General features: G+C 35.2%; 1 protein-coding gene, 1 long non-coding RNA gene and 1 other non-coding gene across 3 annotated transcripts; 2 read left to right on the forward strand and 1 right to left on the reverse strand.

The window, feature by feature from the left end:
• The first annotated feature begins 512 nt into the window (after nucleotides 1-512).
• LOC127808066 (uncharacterized) lies at nucleotides 513-4,416 on the forward strand. Its single transcript, XR_008024858.1, has 3 exons — nucleotides 513-679; nucleotides 757-848; nucleotides 4,158-4,416. It is a non-coding gene; the product is annotated as an uncharacterized LOC127808066 (long non-coding RNA).
• Nucleotides 4,417-4,815: 399 nt separating this feature from the next.
• Nucleotides 4,816-24,627, reverse strand: LOC127808065 (glucose-6-phosphate isomerase, cytosolic 1). Its single transcript, XM_052346406.1, has 24 exons — nucleotides 24,518-24,627; nucleotides 23,722-23,772; nucleotides 23,561-23,637; nucleotides 23,069-23,150; nucleotides 22,942-22,989; nucleotides 22,546-22,701; nucleotides 22,373-22,469; nucleotides 22,187-22,229; nucleotides 21,372-21,439; nucleotides 21,188-21,272; nucleotides 20,746-20,794; nucleotides 10,704-10,776; nucleotides 10,567-10,627; nucleotides 10,234-10,300; nucleotides 9,831-9,887; nucleotides 9,678-9,731; nucleotides 9,473-9,601; nucleotides 9,051-9,114; nucleotides 8,809-8,882; nucleotides 8,600-8,653; nucleotides 8,450-8,518; nucleotides 5,884-5,973; nucleotides 5,556-5,663; nucleotides 4,816-5,189 (listed from the first exon to the last, which is right to left on the reverse strand). The coding sequence occupies exons 2-24, from the start codon at nucleotides 23,770-23,772 to the stop codon at nucleotides 5,139-5,141; spliced, it is 1,707 nt and encodes a 568-aa protein (XP_052202366.1). The 5' UTR covers nucleotides 24,518-24,627; the 3' UTR covers nucleotides 4,816-5,138.
• A 752-nt stretch (nucleotides 24,628-25,379) lies between these two features.
• Nucleotides 25,380-25,451, forward strand: TRNAE-UUC (transfer RNA glutamic acid (anticodon UUC)). The gene has a single exon. It is a non-coding gene; the product is annotated as a tRNA-Glu (tRNA).
• The last annotated feature ends 134 nt before the right edge of the window (nucleotides 25,452-25,585 follow it).

Consider the following 25,585-nt stretch of genomic DNA (forward strand, 5'->3'; position numbering starts at 1 on the left):
TAACAAATTTTCTATATATTTATTCATTAATTGCACAGGTGATTGTGCTCTATTTTTTTCCTAGGCACTCCAAATTTGTTATTAAAAACAACATTCTTAAATCACATTTATTTATAAATTTACCCCTAAAATGTTTATTTATAAATTTACCCCTTGTTACTCACAAATACTAATTTGATAGTGAAAAATCATACCGCACTCAATTCTTATAGAAAAGTTTATATTTAAACGTGTTTTGTGATATTCTCGTGTAATTAAGTATGCATAATTTATTTATTATTTGATCCCAATATTTTTATAATTATCAAACACATTATCATATCAACTACATATAAATATTATGCATCCCAACTTAATAAATCACTTTAATCCCATTATCATAAATTAAAACAATATTATTATAACAAATATAAGGGTTAATATTCGTTTCAAATTCATACGATGCAACGTTAACGTCAAGTATATAATGTAGCCGAAACGCACGTTCTAACCCTAAGTCCTGAAAATATGGCGGCAAGATTTGGCGCCAATTTGTTGAACGAGATCTTCGCGGGCAAATCTTCCATACACGAATCCGTTTCTTCTTCTTCTTCTTCTTATTCCGTATCCTTCAAACCCTTCTGCTGCAACTACCGAACTCTGTAGCTTCTTTTCTTTCCGCTGGCTATGATATTTCCAGGTACCGATGTTCCAATGTTATTTGTATGTTGTTTTGGAATGCGTAAAACTGAAGATGGATTTCCATTTGATTTTCAGAGCGGCGGAGAATAAGGTTCCGGCCAGAGGAAAAGCATTGGTTCCAGTGGGTTTGAGCGTCGCAGTTCCGGAGGGATCGAATGGCCGAAGTGGTAAAAACCTCATCTCTCTCTGTACTTTATCCTTTCTACGGGGTATTTGTTGCATTACCTAATGGATAACATGATTTCAATTTTCATTTTTGTCAAGAGTTGAATCATTTCGTTTTGAGTTGGATTTGTTATTTTGTCCTTCCTACGTGATATTTGTCGCATTAACTAATGGATACTGTGATTCCGATTCATTTTTTGTCAAGAATTGAATCATTTCGTTTTGAGTTGAATCTTTTATTCTTTCTTCTTGAACTGGGGTAGTATTTCTTTCTTATTTTTCCTTTTATTGATTCAAGTGTTTCTCAGTTGTTCTCCAAATTTATTCATGTGCTATTAAGCTCTAAGACCTATTTCCAAGACCTGGCTGTTGCATTCCCAAGACTTCTGCAATTTACTAGCTAAGTCACAGACAGCCATGTGTAACTAATGAAGTGCCCAACTAAGAACAATTATTGTCATCCATGTGTTTCCTAAATTGCACATCATATACTCATATGTTTGCAATGGGTCCTCACTAAAGAATGTGGGTTTGCTAAAAGAGATAATGTATCCAAAACATTTTCCGTCAATTAATGACGTGATTTAAATTAGTTTCGAAATACCGTTTTGGTCCAATTCCCTTTGTAGTTTGGTTTCGGATTGGTTTTGTTGCTATTTTATAATATTATGATGATTTTTATTCAAAATTTTAACTGAAGATGATTTATGAGTTTACGTGATATAGTAATATATTTAATTTCTTCAATAAACTACTAACGTGAAATTGAGTTTTGATAGATGTTACACTACAGGTCACCCAATAGTGCTGGATACTTTTCATTTTTGGTGTCTTTGTTAGGCTAGAATTCATATCAAAATATGTTGTATTCACTTGTTACTGGCCATAGGTTAGCTCTAATAGCACTGGTGCATTGCATATCTTTGTTTAAAATGTTAACTAAAGATTACTGGTAGATTCATAGGACTAATGATATAGATGGGATTTATGAGATTGGATGATGAAAAAATGTATTTGTATAAAGCCATTATGGTGCTAAGCTAATTCTATCCATTTTGATCTGGGTTGACGTGGAAGCATTCTATTGAAAGGTGGAAAAGGTACCTAGAAAGGTCGAAAAGCTATGGCAAAAATTCTCTATTTGGCGTTGGTAAAATCACTTCTTGTTTGTGTATACATTTGGGTGAAGACAGAATACAACAAATTACTTTCAGTTATTTGGAAGCTGTTTTTGCCTGAAGCCATGAGAGCACGGTTTTATGGTCAACTTTTACATAGAAGTGGAGGAAAAGTAGAGGAAAAGCAAACATGATTACTGCCCATTTGCTAAGAACGTTTTTTTTTTTTAACACAATTTTATGTTAGGAAATTATATTATAAACAATAAAGGCCACTAATTGCGCGTTTAAGTCTTATCAAACCAAAGATGAAAGGCCGAGAAGAGAAGAGAATCTTGAGTAGGTTAGCAATGCCCAAGTCAATTGATCTTTGCACTAGTGACTGGATGCATCAGTCAACGAGTCTATCACTCTTTAACTATGTGAATGAGACGTAGTCAAGACTCATGGCTTGAAAAATAAATTTGTTGAAGTTTTAGTTTGATAAAATCTTTTGAGTTTTAGTTTTGCAAAAAGCTTGAGGGTATACTAGGAATTGAATTTTCAACTTCAGGTTTCAAAGGTAATAGTAGTAATTTTAACAGGTAATGGCAATACTAATAATTGTTTTAAGAAAAATAGTAAAATACAGTAGTAAAAGAAGATAGATTTATTATATTTTGTTTTTAGTTTTTATATAATTTTATTGATTGATTACATATTTTAAATTATTAATTGTTAAAATTATCTAAAAATTAAAAATATAATATAATAAATACACTTTATTTGAAAATAAAATGTATTTATTACACTTAAAACATTGCCCTTAGCATTACTCGGTTTTAATTAATTATCGCATAACAATGCATCATTCATTATTTGATCATTTAGGATGAACATTTGTGCTTCTTAGAATGGAAATATTATTTAAATATTTGATTTTAATATTTTTAATAATCCTTTTATTGGAATTTGTGTTTTATATTATTAAAAATATCATAATTTAGTGCCTAAACAAGAGTACTGTCACTGCATAGCAAGTCCACTTTGGTGCTTGATTTTCCTGGACTAGCTGTGTACAAATTATTCACCTGCAGTTGTAGGTCACATCATGACTCATGAGGGCATAGTGAACACGCAAATGCTCAATAATATGGTCCCACGTATCCACGCGGTATTGATCTACCGTGGGCTTTGGAGCAAAAAAGAACCCACTCTTAAAAATTGTTATTTGAATGTTTAAATAAATTTAATATTTATAAAAATAAAATTATATATATTTATATTAATATGATATATAACATAAAGTATTCATATAAAATGTTATTATAAATATTAAGATTAAGTATTTAAATAACTTTTTTAGTAACATTTAATACATTTTCTCCTAAACTCTATAATTTTTAAGCATTTGAGAACCTTCTCATAAAGTGGTAAGCAACAGAAATTTTCTATATGTACACAAATAGAGGCGGAATTAGAATTTTGGATTGGAGGTAAAAGTGTCAATTCTTCATATTAATTTTTTTTACCACTGCTCACAAAACTTAAAGTTTTCCTATCTAGTTTGTTGTATAATCAAGGGGTCAAGGACAATGTTTGTACCTTGTTTTTACATGAGCTAAAAATGTTGACTAAAACATAATTGTATCTTAAATGCATATTTATAGACATATATTAGATGATTTATACATACCCTTACTCTTTTTTTTTTTTGTTTATATATTAATTCTTTGGCTCATTGGACAATAAATGTCACCATCCGTCTCTGTTCTTAAATAAATCCTAATATAATTCTCTACTATGATTGCATGTAATTGCACCCCATAATGTTAATTGATTATGCAAAAGATTTTTCCATGAATCCAGTTCAACATTCAAGTATTATTAGCTATATTCGCATTATCAATGATCATTTAGGATAATGCAAAAATGAGACAACTAGTGTAGTTTGATCTAGCTGACTTACACTAATTATTGCATTTTGTTAATCGTCGTCGTCGTCGATACTTCTGCTAGTCACTGCAACTAGTGAATTTGATGGTCATCGGTCCAATTTTGTCTTTTGTTGTGCTTGTAATTTGTTTTCTTTGATCGTTTTTTCCGAATCTGCTCTTACTACGTCTACATCTTCTCTTTTCCAATTGATTTTGTCTTCATCGCATCTGCTCGGCTCTCTTTCGATGTTGTTGATGGCTGTTGTGGTGGAGAAAGATGGCAAGGATAGCTGGGCAAATTTGAATCACCACATGTGGTGATGGTTTTGACTTTTGGCCAATTTTTTGGCAAATCATTTTAGCGATGACGAAACGCGTTGGACGCATCAATTTGTGTTTGGCATGCTATATTTGACTTGACAACCATAACTTAAAGATTACAATCCCGTCGGAGATGGCCCTAGCTGTTGCATGCTCTACCATGTTCTCTTTTGTAGCCCCTTTGGCTAGGCAAGCCTTTCCCCTCTCTCCTGCCATCAAGGACCTTTCCAGCACTGGCAATATATATATATATATTATTATTTTATGTATTTGATTATTAATTATATGTATATAAATATTTAATTATTATAAATAAGGTAAGATAAATAGAATTAAAATTTATTAATAAATAAATAAAATAAGGAATCAAAATAAAAAAAGAATAAAGAGTCTGGTTGAAACATGTATAATTTTTGAGATAAAATTGAAGTAAAAGAGTTAATTATTTATAATATAATTGAGATTAGGATAGTGATTTCCATTAGAGATGGTCTAGGACAAGGAGCCCAGCTGTAGGAAACCTGTGTGTCACATATGTACTATTTAAAGTTTATTTTCAGCCGCCCTGGCAAATATCTTAAAACAACAAAATTGACCAGCAAGTCCATCTCGGCTCACCAAACCATAATTATTTTATACCCACTTCTAAACACCATTATTTTCTGCCTGAAAAGTAAAGTCTTTCCAGGAAACAGCCCCACCGGCTACTGAAATCAAACGAGGGATTCAGTTCATATAACGACTTCAAAGTTCAAACAGCCAAAACTTGTGTAATCCGAAAACAGTTTCAAGGCAAATCAACTCATATCACAATATCACAGGAGCCACAGAACATTCATGGAAGTCGGAAAGTATATGATAGTTTTGACCATACTTCATTGGAGCTTCCAAGTTATGTGATGACCCAAAGGCTGGTGAATCTTTCAACAAGCAGCATTTACATGTGGGGAAGAAGGGTTGGTGGATCTGCGGGCACATCTGCACTTGCCTGTGAAGTGGGAGAAAATAAGTTGAGTAACATCACCAAAATGAGTAAAGCAAAACCTCGCAAAAGTGCCTCCTTATAAAGGAATCATGGAAAAGTGAAGTCGTTAAATGAAGTTCAGTTTGTGTAGTTCATCTACCGAGGGAATATCTTTTCACTGCAAGTATAAGCCATGTTATTCACATTTAAAGCTCAGACTGTTCAGAGTGCTCAAATCATAGTTTCTTGCGATTCTGCATCTTGAAAGTAAAATTCCAGAGGTTTGTCGTGAAAACAGCAGTTTTGTTAGGAAAATGGTTTTGACGTCTAGGTTATACATAACGACAGAAGGATTCCCATTCATTATTACTGAATACTACTTTCCCATACCTCTAGATATCTTTTTAACACTGTAGTAGTACTGAAGTTGAAGCCTTGAACTGGTTCTCCTTTCTTGCGTGATGCATGAAGTTGCTTTCTGACTTGTGAAGCCAATGACTGCAATTTTACATGGTAACATATTTGTTAACAGAAGACAAGAAAAGGCAGGAAACTGGCATAGGAAAACAATGGCAAGCTGGTAAAGCATGTGGGGTGAACATAAATTTATGTTGGGAAAGCAGCACAACCCCGATATGGCAACTGCAAGGGCGGGTCAATCAAATAATTTTGAGAGAATTTTTTTTTAGTATTGGTAGTTTTGTTAATAGCGAAATACCTTTCCTAGCTCAACACCCCACTGATCAAAAGAGTTGATACCCCAAATGAAGCCTTCAACAGCAATTCTGTGTTCATAGATTGCCAGCAACTAGAGGAACCAAGGATAAAAAACTGCCTGATTAGTCCACACAAGCAGAAATGTTGATCATTTAAAAGTGAGACATAGATATGCATATAGCACATTCCCCATGTTTTACTGGCCCGTTTTGAGAATTTGCACCATGAATTTCAGTTCAGGCAAGGATGGCGCCAGAAAACAACAAAGACAATTCTTTTTTAAGCCAAAAAGAAGTTATTAATTGATTTTTTTTCTTAAGTGTGCGTTGTGCATGCTCCTTTGGAGCATGAAGTACTGCTCCATGAGGGAAAAAACACCTATCAAAAGTTATCAATCAAATGTAACTAGAGTCATAATACTCCATGCTCTCACTGATCTAGGATTAGTAGTCCATGCTCTCATTGATCTTGGATTAGTTCCATTTCATGCCTATTTTGGCCTTTCAAACCTAAATGTGGTCATAACCAGCATATCTTGTCATAAAAAGTCCAAGTAGCAAGATATTAACCAGCTTAAAAAATACACTATACACGAAGCTACAAAAAGATTTGAACTCACAGCACACTATGCTACCAAGCAAAATATGTTTCAGCTCAAACGGGGCACCTATTTTCTAACAAGTACCGCATTCAAAATTATTGTTCTGGTCTTTTTTTTTTTTTTTTCTGTCTTACCCCTAAAAGTTGGCAGACATACAGCACGTATATTAAAATGGTTTATGATGTATGGGTCTGTAGATAATCCTCACTTATTTTCTTGGAGCTGACACATTACTCCCATCAAGATTGTGCTTTTGCTCCATTCATTAAGTTTGGTTCTTGGAGATTTTATTTATTTAATTTGAATTAGTGGAGGAGTCAAAAGCAGGAAAGGCTGTGTGATCTGCACGTAAAAGGTGATCACTTAGTGCAGTTCAAGGGCCACTTCAGTTAGACACTGGTGCTTTATAACGTCTTAACCTTGTAGATACTTGGCTGCCTAGGTGCACATGAAACCCATGCTAAGCTTAGAATGCCAAGTGTGTTTGCAGTGGATTGTGATATATATTTGGCTCACTAAGCAACAGACGTAGATTTAGGTGCTATCCAAACCTGATCATAGCAACTAGGATGCCCGGCCAGCATCCTAGAGCATTCATTAGATGGACAATTACACTATGGGAAAAACAGGTGTGGGATAGGAATAGAGGCAAGGTGGTAAAAATATCGAACCTTGGGACAAACAACTGACAGGGAATTCTAACATTCAATAGATGAACAAGTACACTATTAACAGAGATTTGGGATAGGCATAGAAGCAATGCAGTAAAAACATTTAACTCCTTGGGACAGACTAATTGCTAATTCTAAGGTTATATGGGCCAAGGGCTTGAGATAGAAGTTCATCACGACATGTCAAATGAATGGATAGTTTGGTGCTGGGAGGCAAACTTGACTCGGCCAGTTTCTTGTTCCAATCGTTCTAAGGAATGGAGCATATCTGTTGATGTTCTAAACCAGTTCAGACAACGGTTCTCCTTATTCCTAGTAGAAACAAACCCCTGGGATGATTATATAGTTATCCCAAGAGATTTAATAGGAATAAGGACAACCATTGTAGGATGACCCTAGGATGGTTATATAGTTACCCCCAAAAGAAATAGGATAATACTTTCACATTTTTATGCAACTATTTCCTAAGATATAATATTTACCTTACTATGGGCATCATTATCATTTTCTAAATCATGTTACTACAAAAATTGCTAACAAAAGACTAGAATTTTTAACAACTACAAACACTACATATTTTTTTAAGCTAGCCTTTTCTCTACTACTTTAAGCCAGCTTTTTCACCAAAAAAAAGAAAAGAAGCTACTGCCAAATAGGTCCAAAGAATATGTGCTTTCCTGGCATAAATGACGCTTTACCCTCAACCTATAATCCAATTGCCTAAGAAATAATGCTGTTGGTACTCTACCGGATCTTCAAGTAATTCATTATCCATCCACCATAAAATTCCATAAAGTTCAATGTAATTCAATTAAAAAGTGAAGCATAAAATTCAGCAATCAAACAGCATATTTTATTGGTCTAGGCTATTCAGTAACTGCAGTTTCAGATTACCATTTAATTGGTCCAATTGTCGTAACATGCACAACCCTCAAGTCCTGGTTATGGACTACCCAGGAAGACTTAACCCTAGAGATAAAAGTCTATACACTTTGGTTAAGTTGATCATAACTACTCATAAAAATTCTAGACATGGACTTAATCTGTCCAGGGACTTCAGACTTCTAGCAAAAGACTTAAGAGTTGATCATAACAACTCATGAAAATTCTAGACATGGACTTAATCTGTACTGGACCTCCAGGGACTTCAGACTTCTAGATTGCTAACGAGAACCCAAAAAAAATAATATTTTTTAAATTGTAAAGTTCTTGAAAACATTCTAAGGATTTTCAACATGTAGGCACTGATTTGTGATAGAAGTCATAGAACTAAAGAAATTGACCACACCACAAACCTGTCCAATGTTATAAGCGCTCAGTGATGGGAGTAGAAGACTGAGAGATGGACGATTTCCAGAGAAGGTCTGAGAAGGATAATGCAACTATTAGAAATAAGCACTCAACTGCAAATAAAAAACACTGAATTGGAGTGAGCTAAAACTAACCTTATGAGGGATAAGATGCTCGGGGACATTCTCCATTTTCAGCTGTTCTGGGGTCTTTAGGAAAAAACATAAATTTAGTTAGAGAATCCCAGATTTAGGTACAGAATGCAATCTTAGGGCAGACAAATAAGAACATATCTTGCAATCTCCACATATGTGGAATATCAAACATAAGCTCAACAAGGATAAAGTAATAACATTGAACTTACCTTCCCATAAGCGAGGGCATCTGGTTGTGCAAAGAAGTTGGACATAAGCTCATCATGGTTACTTACAATTTCACCTGCAACCCATTAAATAGAGATGTAGCAGACAGAAACGCCAGAAAGGACCCCCCCACCCCAACCCCAAAAGAAAAGAAAAAGAAAAAAGGATCTAAAAAATATAAGTCACCAAGATTGGGCGTTGTAACCCAATGAAAATAATAAAAAAATAAAGAAGAGTTAGGTACCTTTCAGGTACACAGGTTGCTGACTCTTCACAACACCAATAAAGTCACAAGGAATTGCTCTTCCCTGAAAATTCCAAGAAGATGGGTTAGGAGACAAAGTTTCAACTAATAAAGAATACATTCAAGGTAAACAAAATTGACTGCAGAAATGCACTGCCACATGGGAATTAGTTCCTGTGTTTCATCCCTTTGGTAAGCTCACATATTTTGTCACAGTCAAAAAGAAATTTATTTTCTACACAATCTCTCTGATTAAAGGTTAACTTCAAGCTAGAGAGAGTTGCAGGCTACCAAACAGAAAAAGAACAGAAACATAATTGAACTACTCCCAGCAGCCAGTTGTACGGATTCACTGTTTATATGTACATTCATGAAAAAATGTTTACTTCCTGCATACTATATAGACAGAACAAGTAAATTACCTGGTGAATTAATTGGTAAAAGCTATGCTGACCGTTTGTTCCTGGTTCACCAAAATCAATTTCACCAGTCTCATAAGGAAGCACCACACCATCAATTGATACCCCTTTTCCATTACTCTCCATGCTAACCTAAAAGTTTGAGCGAGTTTAACCAGATGTAATAATCTTTGAGGACAACACAAAGCAGCAAAAATGTCCACCATGCCTGTTGAATATGAGGGGCAAGCTTCTCTAGGGCTTGAGAGTAAGGTAAAATAGCCTGGAACATCATAAGTTTCAATATCATGAAAAAGGCATCATCAGGTAAGATTTAAAATAGAAAGCAAGAAAACAACATATTTGGCAGGTCACTACTTACTCTTGTAGGATATCCAAAAAATGAAACATTCCAAATGCTCAGCAAACCTAAGAGCACCTAAAGAAATGATGCAGTATCATATATCAGCATCCAATAAAAAAATACCTGTCAGAAATACCTTGAAGCTGGATAGAATAATCTTCTTAAACAAGTTTGTGTATTTAACCCTGACACTGGAACATGAAAGCTGCAAACAGTGCCTGATATTTGATGATCCACAGAAATAGATTGGCCTAAAGTACATAAATTAGGCTCAATCTTTCTTTTATTCCTTGGACACATGGTTTTGAGATTATTTAGGTGTCACAAGAAGTGCAAGAACACTAAATAAACATTCAAATTTGTATGGAATATAGTTAAGCAAAGAATAAACATGCATAAGCTCAAGTGAGGAAGCACATACCGGAATATTTTGATCAAAAGGTGCTGAGTAGAAGTGTTGATCAATACTTGAAGCTCCCTTCAGGAACCTTTTGAAAAAATAAATAAATAAGTTCATGCAATAACCAACCAAAATAAGACACAGGAAACCATAGTGTGTCACCGTGATCATTTTATAAATACTTTCTTTCATTTCAACATGAATTTTCCTTTATGCTGCTAACAGAATGTAAGTTTTACACCCCATAAAAGTATACAGCTGTTTATAAATATATATTTCTACTAAATTAAATCTAAATTCATAAAAAAAATCAAATATTGCAATTAAATAAGAGAAATGCATAAGTTACTATACTTCTCAACAACTGAGAACCCATATTGGAGAGACAGAGGTAAAACTCCAACAGCACTGCAAACTGCAAAAGAGGTTCAAAGATCAACCAAAATCACATTTTTATCATGGAATTTACAAGGAAAAGCTAATGCACTTACCACTATATCGGCCTCCAACCCAGTCCCAAAATGCGAAAGCATTATTAGGATCAATCCCAAACTTTTCCACAAGCTGCATTGAAGATTAAATGGATTCAAACATGAGTTAAAAAAAATAAAATACTATCAAGCATATCAATTCAATCTAATCAACTTTTGACAATTAATTTTAATTCAATATCAAAATGTAACTCAAAACCACATGATAACTACGGTCATCCTCAACCAAGGGCGGAGCCATGTGAGGCCCAGTGGGGGCAGTTGCGCCCCCACTGGGCCAGATTTAAAAAAAAAAAAAAAAAATTTACAATGATTCATTACTAGAAATAAAGAAAGTTATATTATATTTTACTACTAGAAATAAAAAAAAGTAAGTATTGAAAAAAACAAATATATAATGGCCCAGTAGTAACCATCACAACATTTTTCACAATTTGCTCATGATTTTATTTTTTTTCAATGATGATGCAAAGAAAGCAAGTATTGAAGAAAATTGTGAAGCGAAGAAAACAAGTATGGGGAAAATTTATATTGAAGAAAATGAACAAATTAACAAAGCAAGTATTAAGCAAATTGATGTTGTACAACTTCCTATGGATCCTAGGTTAAGAATTACAATAATTGATTACAATGTTAATTTTTGAGATCAAATTAGAAGAGTCTACTTGCAAAGACATTTGTGTCAATCTCGAAATCAAGACACTTCATTCCAATTTGGTTCGATGAATTTGGTGACTGGTTGGAATATAGTATAAGCAAAGATGTTGCATTTTGCTTATACTGTTATTTTTTTAAAACAAATAATGGGGAACAAGGAGATGGTGATTCTTTTGTGAAAGAAGGGTTCAGTAATTTTAAAAAAAAAAAAAAAAGATAGACTTTAAGTTCATGTTAGAGATGCCAATAGTGCACACAATTAAGTTTGCAATAATTGTGAAGCCTTAATGAATCAAGAGCAAAATATTGAGACAATTTTCTTCAGGCAATTAGAACAAACACTTTGTGATTATTGAATTCGTCTGAATGCATCAATTGATTGTGTTCGACTTCTTCTATGGCAAGGACTAGCCTTTCGTGGCCATGACGAGTCTAAAGATTCAAATTATCAATGTAACTTTCTTGAACAATTGCAATTTCTAGTATGAAAAGTCGTAAGAAACAATTGTAAAAAGTTTTTATATTTTAATATTATCATTATTATCTTATTTTTGAAATTATATTTTTTATATTTAAGTTCGCCCCCATGAATCAAAATCCTGACTCTGCCCCTATCCTCAACCAAGAATATAGTATACATGTAATGAGCAATGCAAACAGAACAATCAATTAACACACAAGTTCTCGCATATGCACCTTTATTCTAATGTTACATGACTCATCTATCCCTCTTATCACTCATGCCCAATAGATATATCAAGGGTAAGGCGATGAAATGAATGCTTGACTCCCATACTCAAACTAGACACTTGGATTATTTAATTTTAACAATATTTGACAAACAAACTCAGATTTGATAAGAGGGGAAACAATTACACCCTCTCACTTAGATTTTGGGATAGAAATATTCTTCTTTTCACTCTCAAGTTAAATTTAGCATCAACATCTCTAAACAATAAAGCAACAAAAATAAGAACTCATCTGAAAGCACTAAACAAACGTTCCCATTACAACTCCAATGTGACACTCAACACATCCCAATGTATGTCAAGTGCTATAACATCCCCTCTTTGACCTCACATCCTTGTAATAGGCCCCCAATCAACCAATGTTTGACAACCTAACCAAAATCAATTACAAATTCTGCCCTACATCCTCTTCAAGCCTAAATGGTCATAATCATGAATTGGCCCTAATACCACCAAAAAAAAAAAAACCATGGGAACTCATTCAAAAGAGCTAGTCAAGGAGCTAATAGAAGGGCTAACTCCTATACCAAGACTTAATGCACTCTAATCCATTGGAGATTGTTACAGATAACATCATCTTATGTTAGATGATTCTTTAATATATACTTAATACTTACTGTGAGAAAACAATTATGAGAGAAAAAACCTTAGAGATTAGTCTCTTAGTGTGTTATTTATAATAGGCACAATGGACCTAATAACTTACGGGCTTAGCCTATGGACTTAGCCTAATTACACATAGTTATAACAAATAAATAAATAAATATGTAATATATTTAATTATACTAATAATTCTAATACTCTCCCTTAAGCTGGAGCATAGATATCATATGCACCAAGCTTGTTACATATATATTCTATTCAAGGACCGTTTAGAGACTTGGTGAAGACATCGGCAAGTTGATCACTGGAGTTAACAAACTCTGTAACAATAACACCTTCAACCAGCTTTTCTCTAATAAAGTGATAGTCGATTTCAATATGCTTAGTCCGCTCGTGGAACACTGGATTAGAAACAATGTGCAAGGCAGCCTGACTATCACAAACAAGCTTCATAGGAGACACTTCACAAAACTTGAGTTCCTCTAGGAGTTGCTTAAGCCAGATAAGCTCACAAGTTGCATTAGCCATAGCCCGATACTCTGCCTCTGCACTGGATGTAGCTACTACATTTTGTTTCTTACTTGTCCAAGAAATCAGATTTCCTCCCACAAGAACACAACATCCAGAGGTCGACCGATGATCAGAAGGAGAGTCGGCCCAATCTGCATCTGCATAACAACAAATATATGTGTGCCCCTTATCCTCATAGAGTAGCCCTTTACCCGGTGCTTGTTTGATATATCTCAGAATCTGGATAACAGCATCCCAATGAGAATCACATGGAGAATTGAGAAACTGACTCACCACACTCGCAGCAAAAGCAATGTCAGGACGAGTGACTGTGAGATAGTTCAGTTTGCCTACCAATCTTCTATACCTTCCAGGATCTGAGTAAGACTCCCCCTGTCCCGGCAAGAGTTTGACATTTGGGTCCATTAGGGTGTCAATCGGTTTGCAGTTCACCATACCAGTTTCTTCTAAGATGTCAAGTGCATACTTCCTCTCAGAGATTGAGATCCCATCTCTTGATTAAGCAACTTCAATACCTAAGAAATATCGGAGTTTGCCTAGATCTTTAGTCTGAAAGTGCTGATGGAGATGTTCCTTCAGATTTTGTATACCAATTTGATCGTTCCCTGTGATAACAATGTCATCTACATAAACAACGAGGTAGATACATAAAGAAGAAGAATATCGATAGAAAACTGAATGATCAGCTTCACTTTGAGTAAGACCAAAGGCTTGAACCACAATGTTGAACCTGCCGAACCACGCTCGTGGAGATTGTTTTAGGCCATAGAGAGACTTCTTGAGTTTGCAAACTACATTGGACTCCCCTTGAGCAACAAAACCAAGTGGTTGCTCCATATAAACCTCTTCTTGCAAATCACCGTGAAGAAAGGCATTCTTAATATCCAATTGATAGAGCGGCCAATGACGCGTGGCAGCCATAGAGAGAAATAGGCGAACAGAGGCCATTTTAGCAACTGGAGAGAAGGTATCATTGTAATCCAACCCATAGATCTGTGTAAAGCCTTTGGCAACCAAGCGGGCTTTAAGACGTTCCACCTGTCCGTCGGGGCCCACTTTAGGGGTGAACACCCACCGACAACCAACGGGAGTCTTTCCTGGTGGCAAAGGCACTAAATCTCAAGTGACAGTAGAATGCAAAGCACCCATCTCATCTAACATAGCCTGACGCCAACCAGGATGGGACATGGCTTCACCTGTTGTTTTACGAATAGAAACAGAAGAAAGGCTCGAAACAAAAGCACTATAAGCAGGTGACAAATGGTCATAACACAAAAAATTATAAAGAGGATGTGGATTGCGAGTAGACTGTGTACCTTTGCGGAGTGCAATAGGAAGGTTGTCAGGGCTGAGGATCCATGGCAGGAGTGACCACTGACGGAGAGAGTGAGTCAGGAGAGTCGCAGTCAAGAGGAATGTCGGTGCCAGGAGCAGGATGAGGACGGCGGTGATAAGTAAGAAGTGGAGGAGTCGATGAGTGTGACCTGGAAGATGGAAGTGAAGGGTCCACCGAGGAGGAGACAGAAGGATCTGATAAGGGCAATGAAAGAGAAGGAATAGGCAATACCTGGTCAAGGCGCTGTGAATCGGGCTGAACAACTGAGAAGAAGGATTGTTGTTCAAAGAATGTGACATCAGCAGCCATAAGATAGCGGTTCAACTCAGGAGAGTAACACTTATAGCCTTTCTGCAACCGGGAGTAACCGAGGAAAATACACTTGAGGGATTTGGCAGCAAGTTTATCATGTTCCGGTGAAAAGGAATGCACAAAACAGATACATCCAAATACACGAAGGAGAACAGAATAAAGGGGGCTGGGAGGGGAATAAAAGAGAGTGAGGGATGTTGTCCTGTAACACTGAAGATGGCATGCGATTGATCGGATAACACGCAGTAAGAACAGTATTTCCCCAAAATTTGGTGGGAAGATTGACATGTAAAAGTAGTGTTCGTGTAGTTTCAATGAGATGGAGATTTTTACGCCGGCAACACCATTTTGTCGAGGTGTATAAGGACAAGAAGATTGATGCAGAATGCCACAAGTAGTCATAAAAGTAGTAAATTGAGAAGAAAAGTACTCGGGGGCATTATCACTACGTAAAGTACGTATAGAAACTCCAAACTGTGTTTTTATTTTAGCAATGAATGTCTGAAAGATAGAAAACAACTCAGACCGACTCTTCATGAGAAACAACCAAGTGCAGCGAGAAAAGTCATCAATGAAAGTAACAAAATATGAGAAACCAAGAGTAGTAGTGACACGACTGGGCCCCCATACATCAGAGTGCACAAGAGAAAATGGAGCCTCAGCCCTATTATTAACACGACTGGAAAAAGAACTACGTGCATGTTTACCACATTGACATGACTCACAATCAAAAATAGACAATGATGACAAACTAGGAACTAATTTCTTCAATTTGGAGAGGCTAGGATGACCAAGACAAGAGTGGAGGAGATCTGGGGAAGCAGCACTTGTGCAAGCCATTGGCACAACAAGATAATAGTGACCCTGTGACTCACGCCCGACGCCAATTGTCCGTCCCATACCATGGTCCTGTACACAAACAGAGGTAGGAGTGAAAGTGACTGAGCAGTTAAGGGTTTTAGTAAGCTGGCTAACTGAAATCAAATTGAAAGGACAGCCAGGGACATATAAAACCGAATTTAAAGATAAAGACGAAGTAGGCATGGTTTGGCCTATCCCTTTAACTGCAGTTTTGGTGCCATCAGCTAGAGTAACTGTAGGCAAGGTATCAGAATAAGTAAGTGAAGAGAAAAGAAGTTCATTACCACACATATGATCAGTGGCGCCAGAATCTATAATTCAAGGACCAAGAGATGGGCTTTTAGCAATGCAAGCAACAGGATTACCAGGATGAGACTGTTGGGTGGTCTGAAATTTCAAAAAAACATCATACTCAGCTACAGACATAGGTATCAACTATGAACCCGGTACAGATTGGGTAGAACTAGGATCACTCTGGAATGCGTGAGCGGCACTGGGAGATGATGTAGGCGGAGCAGCGGGCCGACCATGTTTCTTCCAACACCTATCCTCAGGATGACCCAGTTTCTTACAGAAGGTACATTGTGGACGTGTCCGATTATTATTACGGCCTCTATTTCCTCCTGAGGGAGAAGCCTGAGATACAAGAGCTGAAGATTCGGCTGGAGGAACAACATGAGAGGAAGAGGACATACCATGTGCACCGGTCATGTTCAACAACCTTTTAAAAGAGTCCTTCATGGTAGGATTAGTGGAGCTGGTCAAGATTTGATGTCTAATGGCGTCAAACTCTAGGTTTAGACCGAAAAGAGCAATAACCATAAAAAAACTTCTCTCTTTGAGCAACCTGTTCGATTTTGGTCATATTAATGGGAAGAAGAGCATCAAATTCTTGCATGAGAGCCCGAACCTGTCCCAAATAAGATTCCATGGACGACTCTTGCTTCAAATTCTTGATATTAGAGACCACAATGTACAAACGCTTGATGTCATTCGTATAACATTCTTCAGCTTCCTGCCACACATCAACACAAGTTTCAAATGGCCGAAAGAGCTGCATGATGGATGGATCAATAGACTGCAATAGGAGACTACATAATTGGGCATCAACTTGTTCCCATCTAGCCCGATTGGCTTTCGGCACACTTTTAGCCTTTGTGGTAAGATGATCGACTTGGCCTTGCCCTTTGAACCACATTTTGACAGAGGCTGTCCATGAGAGATAATTGGCAGACCCTATCAACTTAACCGTGGTGATATTCGCTGTTCCGAAATTGGAGACAGTAAAGGACTGAGAGGCAGCAGGAGTAACAGGTGTAGTTGCGGGAGTAGCACCAACAGAAATTGCATCACTGAGGTTAGACATAGCAATGATTTGACACCGGGAATAGGCCTAGGGAAGGGAGGCGAGCTGATCTGGAGAAGCCGGAGGAAAATGAACGGCGGACGCGCCTTCACGCGCCAGCGCGTGGGGGCAAACGGCTGTGCGTGGCGGCGTGTGGGAGCTCTGGCAGCTTTGATTTTCTGGCGGCAACTCGGCCTGAAGGCGGCGAACCCCAGGGTGGGGTCGTTTCCAGCAAACGACAGTCGGAAAGTGATATTACGGCGTGAACAGTGACGGTGAAGGGAAACTAGGGTTTTTTTTTTTTTTTTTTTCCCTGCGTGAACAGTGACAGTGAAGAAGAAAACTAGGGTTTTTAGGTCGCTAGAAAAAGATATACAGCGGTGACTTGAGTTTTTCTCACCGGTGGCTCTGATACCATGTGAGAAAACAATTATGAGAGAAAAACCTTAGAGATTAGTCTCTTAGTGTGTTATTTATAATAGGCACAATGGGCTTAATAACCTACGGGTTTAGCCTATGGACTTAGCCTAATTACACATAGTTATAACAAATAAATAGATAAATATGCAATATATCTAATTATACTAATAATTCTAATACTTACAATGTCCACATACGTATAGACAAGTTTTGAACACATACCCTTGGGAAGCTAATATGAAAATCTAAGAGTTAAGATGGTTAGACACACACCTACACTTGATATTCATAAGTATAGACAGGGGTAAAGAAATTCTAATTCCTAAATCATCAAGGAAACTTGCAAATCTTTATGATATATATCACTAAGATGATATTAAAATAGAAAAACTGAAAAAACAATTCCAGCTCCCCTAAATCTTACACCATCAACATAATTTAACCAACCAAAGTGTAACTTGTAATGTCCCAAGGAATTTCAAACCCTTAATTGGTTAAAAAAAATGGAATTGGATACCTGAGAAAGGAATTAGAGGGGAAAAATGACCCCAAGGGAAAAATGATAATTTACACCTGGACTGGGTATGAGCCATAGGAATTTGAAATATCCAAGAAGAATGAGCTACAAGGGTCGTAAGAAATGTTTTGGGAGACTTGAGATAAGGTTTGATTGTGTAAAAAGTGTGGAATAGGACTAATATCTAGTTACTAGTAGATGTTTCATCAGAGTTATTTTATCCTAATTCTCCACTCCCTAGTTTTCAGTGATGATCCAATATTTATTTTCTCCTTTTTTTTTTCATGTACTATTTTGCCTCAGATTTTGGGTGTTACATTTAGCTTTGCATACAATTGGCAGCTAGAGTAAGTATAGCCGAGACTAATGAAGTGACAAACACGTGCATTAATGATCCAATCATCTGCGGCAAAATGGAAGGAAGGTAGGTGGTGGGTTTTAATGTGGCAAAACCTGTCTTTACACAGCTTGTAGTAGTACAAGTACCATATAACATGCATGTGCAAACATATGACCAACCTTAAAGCACGTGTCTTCCCAACATGTAAAAATTAATGCAGACTACATATTGCAATAAATCTAAATCTGGGTTCAGAAATGCCAAACTTAATTGTGATCATAATCTGATATTCAAAAACAGTTTGAACAGGGATCTACGCATCTAACTAAGTGCCTATTTGTTTGACTATTGTTGCCTTTTGAACATGTATGAAAGACATAAAATATGGTAAAGCTGGATTTAGCTCCTAATCCAGCTGACTTAGAATGCCGTTTGAAAATACTTTGAAATATATCCATATTCGTTTTTCAAAGATATATATTACTTCATTTGAAGGAAAGCCTTAGCATCAACCATAAGGTTGCTCCTTTATGACTAGAAGGTCACAAGTTGAAGTTGTGGAATCAACCTCTTCGCAAAGAGGGGGTGGGGAGGCTGCATGCAAAATAGGACCCTTGTCAAGTGGAGAGACTTGTGCACTGAGGACGCCCTTTTACATATTACTCTGTTTGAGTGTGAGACATAGTAGAAATGATAAAATTACTTCTTTATGACTGGAAGATCACAAGTTTAAGCTGTGAAAACAGTCTCTTTATGAAAAGTAAGGGTAAGAGCATCTCCAATGTTGGACACCAAATTGGACGCCAATTTGGTGTCCAACAGTGATTTACGCCAATTTGGTGTCCACCATTTTGGTGTTCTCTCCAATGTTTAACACCAAATTGGTGTAAAAGGAAATTTTTAAAGAATATTCTATAAATAAATATTTAATAAATATTAATAGTATAATATAATTAAAAATAATTAGTCATATTTTATAAAAAAAAATTAAAAATTACAGTCATAATTTTTTTATATTTTTTTCAAAATATGTTATTCTAATTAATTTTTTTACTAAATTTTTAATTAGTTATTTTTGCCTAACTTTTAGCAAACTAATTGTTTATCCACCTAATTATTTATCCATCTCATTTTTCAACTAATATTTTAAATCAAAGAAACTATTTTTTCAATAAATGTTTTTTTCACTTAATATTTCAATTAATTTTCTTATCTTCTTTTTTTCACTATTTTTCCAATAAATGTTTTTTATTTTTAAGTTATGTTGTTGTTGTTGTTTTTATTTTAAGCTTTTTTTTCTATTTTCATCATGTATTTTTAATTTAAGTTAATGGAAATGTTATTGCTTTTTATTATATTATTGAATTTTTACATTAAAAATATTTTCTTTCTATTAAGTAATTATTAAAATAAAAAAATTCATATACATAAACAAAAATAGTTCATTTTATATTAACATAGTATTTATAAAATATATTAAATATTTTAAAATATATTCAATATTATACTCATTTTATAGATATTAATAAAATATTTCCATCGATATATATTTTTTGTAATAATTTAATTTATATTTCTAATTATTAATCAAAATATACAAATATAATAAAAGTGATAAAGGATACAAAGGGAATAAATTGTTTTGAAGTTATACAAAGAGGGGTAAGATTGGAAATAAACTAAAAATGAAAATTTGGTGTTGATGAATAGTGTAACACCAAATTTGGTGTTACACTATTCACTCAACACCAAATTTAGTGGTTGAAACTTGTGCCCAACACCATTTTGGTGTATTCATTGGAGATGATTCTGCGCCAAAATGCATTTGGCGCTGCATTTGGCGCATTCATTGGAGATGCCCTAAGGGTGTGTTTGAATAAAACCCTCAACTGACCCTCACAACTGAAGAACCTCATACAATGGGGACAACCTTTTATATGTTCCTTTGTTTTTTCTATGGCATGCCTGTATCATCAGGGTGGGATAAAGGTTTGGTATGTTGTTGTCATATGCCTATATCATCATATATACAAGTATGCAATAACAAAAGTGTTCATTCAAGTGCCTTCTACCAATTATACAAAACCAAAGGGGAACATGCAAGGAGACAAACATGAATGAGTACGTTAGCCAAGAAACAGTTTTTATGACCATGACAATCTATTACTCCTCCAAAAGAAACATACAGGGTCAAATTTAATCTTATAAAAAAAATGAGGACAAAAGGGAACATGGAAGAGATAGAATAAGACATCAATAGAGGTAATATGAACAAAAACATGCTAGACTGGGGGGATATTTTTAACAACTTAAGCACTAGATGAGGGAAAATTGCATACTGAGCACATGATATAAAGGAATATTTCAATACCGTTAGATTAGTACTGACTGCCACCATATGCTTTGCAACTGCCTCAGGCCTGCAATATTACATGACAACAAGTATGTGACTAGATAGGGAAATACTTTATTTTGGTCTGATGCTACCTTTTCTAAAATCATTGTTAGATTTTCTGGATATCAACCACCAATGAAAGATAATGATTTCAAAATTCTTCATCACCATCCAAAATATTATAAATGATTCCCTGCATATGCATGCTTTTTCCTTACCAAATAATTATACGAAGACAGTTATTATCCCTTAATTTTCTTCAAATGCGTCACTTCCCTTTCCTTTTACAATTGATATATAGCGAAAACATCTGTCATACTAACCATGATTGATAAATTCTTCCTCATCCCAATGAAATTCAAAGCAAAGCGCTTATTATGCCATAAATAATAAAGAAGAATTGTGCTATCAGGCTAACCCCAAAGCAGATGAGATCCATTCCCTCAGTGTTCGAGCATTCAACATAGTTTCAGCTGTTGTAAAAGTCTTTGACACCACCACAACTGAAGATAACACAGGAGAACAAAACCCAAGAGTAGAACATGTTTAGTTTGCAATATTCAGCAGGAATATGAACCAAACAATCCAAATCTAAGAGTCACCTAGCGTAGTTTCAGGGTTTAATCCAGTTATATTTCTTGCAACATCTATTGGGTCCACATTTGCCAGACTGCAAAGAGAACAGGAAACATGAGCATGATAACATAATTCCATACTCCAATCTGAAAAAATCATTATAATCATGGCAGGTTCATCTGCGCTAAAGGATATGGCATTTTATATGTATAAAAGAAATCAAAACGATTAACCAAAACCCTTTATACTGGAATTTAAATTATCACAATAGCATCTTAGGAGATTGATCATGAGATGAATGCCTGAGAATGTTCTAGGATATAGTCACCCTTACTTACCTAATGAAGGAAAATTTAAAAAAGAAAAAGTACATCTCCCTGTACTCATTGCATGTATCCCACAAGGGATAGCACAAAAATTTTAAAAAGGTTATCATTTAACTTTCTTCATCCACCAACTTAGTGTTTTCTCAAATACGCATTTCCAAAAAGAAAATAAACTCTCAAAACTTCGAAGAAAGCCTTAAAAGTGTTCCCAGAAATTTCCACACTGGAACTGTTAAAAAAAAAACTGCATTCCTCATAACATCTAAACCTTTCCTTACTCCTGATCTTTACCGTCAAAAATAGCACGCAAAGAAATTATATATGAACTATGATTTGATTAAAGCTCAAAATGTTCTACATAGAGCTTTTCATAGAACCACATTCGGCAAAAATCATGCATAATAGAAGTTAGAAGTGAAACAATATTTATTAGCTGCAGTCAGAGAAAGTTCTTATTCACTCATAAAAGGTACCAAAAGTAAAGAATTTATAGTTCTGATAAAATCTGTACTTACAAGCGCAGTTGGCGTCCTCTTGAAGACTTAATAGCCTCCGGATCTGCAGATCACCAAGAAAGAATAAAAAATGTATGCAGGATGTCTTTAAATGAGTTTACAAATCTGATACAAAGAACAAGCAAAGGAGAAGGCAAGGAAATTAGAGAATTCCATGTGGCTGAAGATTGAATTCACAAAGTCAACCTGTTTGAAGAGCAGTATGCACAAAAAGAGGCCCTAAGAAGCTGCCACCAATACCAATGGCAATAATATTGGTCAAAGGTTTTCCTGTTGCTCCAACCTATCAATATGTATCCATTAGTGACAGCAATGTGATTCATTGCTTCAGTAAGTGGTAATTAACAACTAAACCTTACCCAAGAACCACTGCGCACCCTCTCAGAGAATTCCTGTATCTTGTCCAGAACTTGCCAAACATCTGGGACCACATTCTTGCCGTCACTTTGTATAACTGCATCTCTTGGAGCACGGAGAGCTATGTGAAGAACAGACCTGTTCTCTGTGCTATTAATCTGAAGGCACCACATAAAACAATGTTGAAGGATAAGATTATTGTGAAATTTTAGTGTCTGAATACAACAGCTTTGCCATAAATTTCCAAGTAATCTATGAAGGAAGTTCTAAATTGTAGCTAGTTCAAATGGAAAAATCTAAAGACCAAGTAATCAAACAATTTGGGAAGGTGTCTTTTGATACAGCATTAAAAGTTAGGAAAGTAAATGAGTAGGTCAGTTTGCAAGTTTGCTACTTACCCGCTCCCCGTTAAACATCCTGTTAATTTTTCCTTTGAGGGATGCTGCCTGCACTAGGACACAAGGCAACACATTTAACAATTTAAAAGATGTTCCATACACTAAAAAGAGGAATTATCTAAGGCACCTCTGCCAATTTGAATAGCTTATCCATTGTATCAGGGGTGGTTCGCTGGCGTGAATAGTCCAGTAGTATCCCATCAAACTCCCTATAGAAGACCATATAAGCAATAAAATGAACATTAAAATCCAATGTTTTTGCATATATTGGAAGTGAGATTACAATGTAAAGAATGGAAGTAAAAGAAGATTACAGATTTAACAAGCTCCATAGGATATCTTACACCATCATGGAGAAAACCATATAACAATTAAAATGCACATTAGATATCAATGTCTGTGCAATATCTTGTAAGTGATATTATTATGCAAAAAACGGAAATAAAAAGAAGATTATAGCTTGAAAAAGTTCAATAGGATATCATAAACTATTATCGAGAAAACTATCAAAGCATTAAAATGGAGATGTGATTCCAATGTTCATGAAATATCTAACCAAGATTCTTATGTAAAATGGAGATGTGATTGCAGATTTAACAAGCACAATTGGATATCTTACACCATCATCGATTTGCATCTCTCAGTGTCACTCATCAAATCTCGTAGATGTGTCTTTTTAATGTCATCAATGTGGGCCTGCATAGAGATACAGGCTTCACAGTACACATCAAATACGTTAAGGATAATTCTTTCAAAGGATAGAAATAGGCATAGACTTACCTTCAAGTCCTTCCATTGCTCTGTCTCACAGATAAGGGCAGAAGAAGCCATCTGCAGTAATTTCAAAATTAAATTAGGGTAATTCCTTGCTCGAACCATATCAAACCACGGATCACATATAAATCCTGACATTGCAAACAAATGGCAATTCGCTAATACCTTCATGAGCCCTTTTTATGGTAATGAGATCTTTTTACTGTTTAACGCCGAGAAAAACCAAACAATTCCCCTTCCCTTTTCTTTCTATCTTTTGATTCTTTTATTTTATTTATTTTAATTTATTTTTTCCCCCCTACATCTGTGTCGGACAGCCAACCGAATAGTTGCGTAAAACCACGAATTGCTAGCAAATCGAGTCGACTTCGGATTGTGAAGCAGATTCGAAAAGCATCTCTTTCAATAACAAAAAATCAGTTAAAAAAGCAAAGTGAAACCAGCAGTAATCGTTGATAGGATCCAACGGAAGCTGCGTTGGGAACTTGCGGAAGAGAAATTGGAAAAGAGCGGCAAACCCGAAGTTCTCTTCTTCCCAGTTCGATTTCAAGTAGGGAAAGGAACAACAAAAGAAGATTAGAATATAAAAGCAGCGGAAATAACATTCTTATTCAATTTCTAAATAACGCTTTCGACTTATATCCTCTCTCTCTCCGTGTCTGATGTTTTCTACTACGATTGATTACTGTCACGATCACTTGCCCTATCCTTTTCCATTCGAACACCGATTCCCGCATACTCACGAAGAACAGCGTAGATAATGAAAAGGAAACAGAGATCGTATTGACATTGAATTACGAACCTGGAAATCAACGAAATTGGAAACTGCGAGCGAGCGAGAGAAAGAGTTGTAAACTGAATACTGTGGATGACGTATATATAGATGGGCGGAGAGGGTGGTAGAAGTGAGTTATACGGTACAGCACGGTCCACATTAAATTCCTGATACGGTGATGATGATTGATTGATTGATTCCTCGAAAATGTTTTTTTTTTTATTAAAGTTCTTCCACAGTCTTCCTATCTTTAATTTTAATAAAAGAGATGAATCATAAATTAAGAATTTATGTCACTGTTTAAGATTAGAAATTAAATTTACTATCTAATAATATAAATTTCAACTTTATCATGATTTAATTACTTGACTTGTGAAATATAAAAAAAAAAATTATTATTTGAATATAAGAGTAAAGATATGAAAATTTTAGCCTAACATTTATATAAATAAGTATAATTTTATTTAAATTTGTCATGTTATTATTTATTATTACAATAATAAATAAATGTAATTATTGAGAAGTAAAAAATCAATTCAAATTATAAGGCATGATTAGGGTTATTCTTTTATTTTATTTTAGTTTTTAATAAAAGTGGAATGGGGGGCATCTTATCTTATGGCTTTTGCTACGAATTTCAAGGCCAATAATTGATGGGTGCTGTTGAAAACTTTTTATTTGTGGCCTTACACGTCGTCCTTTTATGTGGATCCATTAGCAAATAAATTTATATCTTACCAAACATATAATACAAATATTTGTTTTCCTATAAAAATTTACTTATTCATTTTAATTTAATGGTGTCATTTATTTTAATTTAATAAATTTGGGTGAACTGTCTCCATAGTAATACAACTTAGATAATATTAAATCTTCCTTAAGCAATAGTTCCGTTATCGTCCAGCGGTTAGGATATCTGGCTTTCACCCAGGAGACCCGGGTTCGATTCCCGGTAACGGAATTAGCTTTTTGTATAATTCAATACATAATATCTTTGATTTTAGTTTAATTAAAATTCATATTATCTTTTTGTTAAATGTAATCGAGATTTAAATATTGTTTTATTATTTATTTTTGTATGTGTAATAACTAATT

This window comes from Diospyros lotus, chromosome 8, assembly GCF_014633365.1.
Source record: "Diospyros lotus cultivar Yz01 chromosome 8, ASM1463336v1, whole genome shotgun sequence".
Taxonomy (NCBI): domain Eukaryota; kingdom Viridiplantae; phylum Streptophyta; class Magnoliopsida; order Ericales; family Ebenaceae; genus Diospyros; species Diospyros lotus.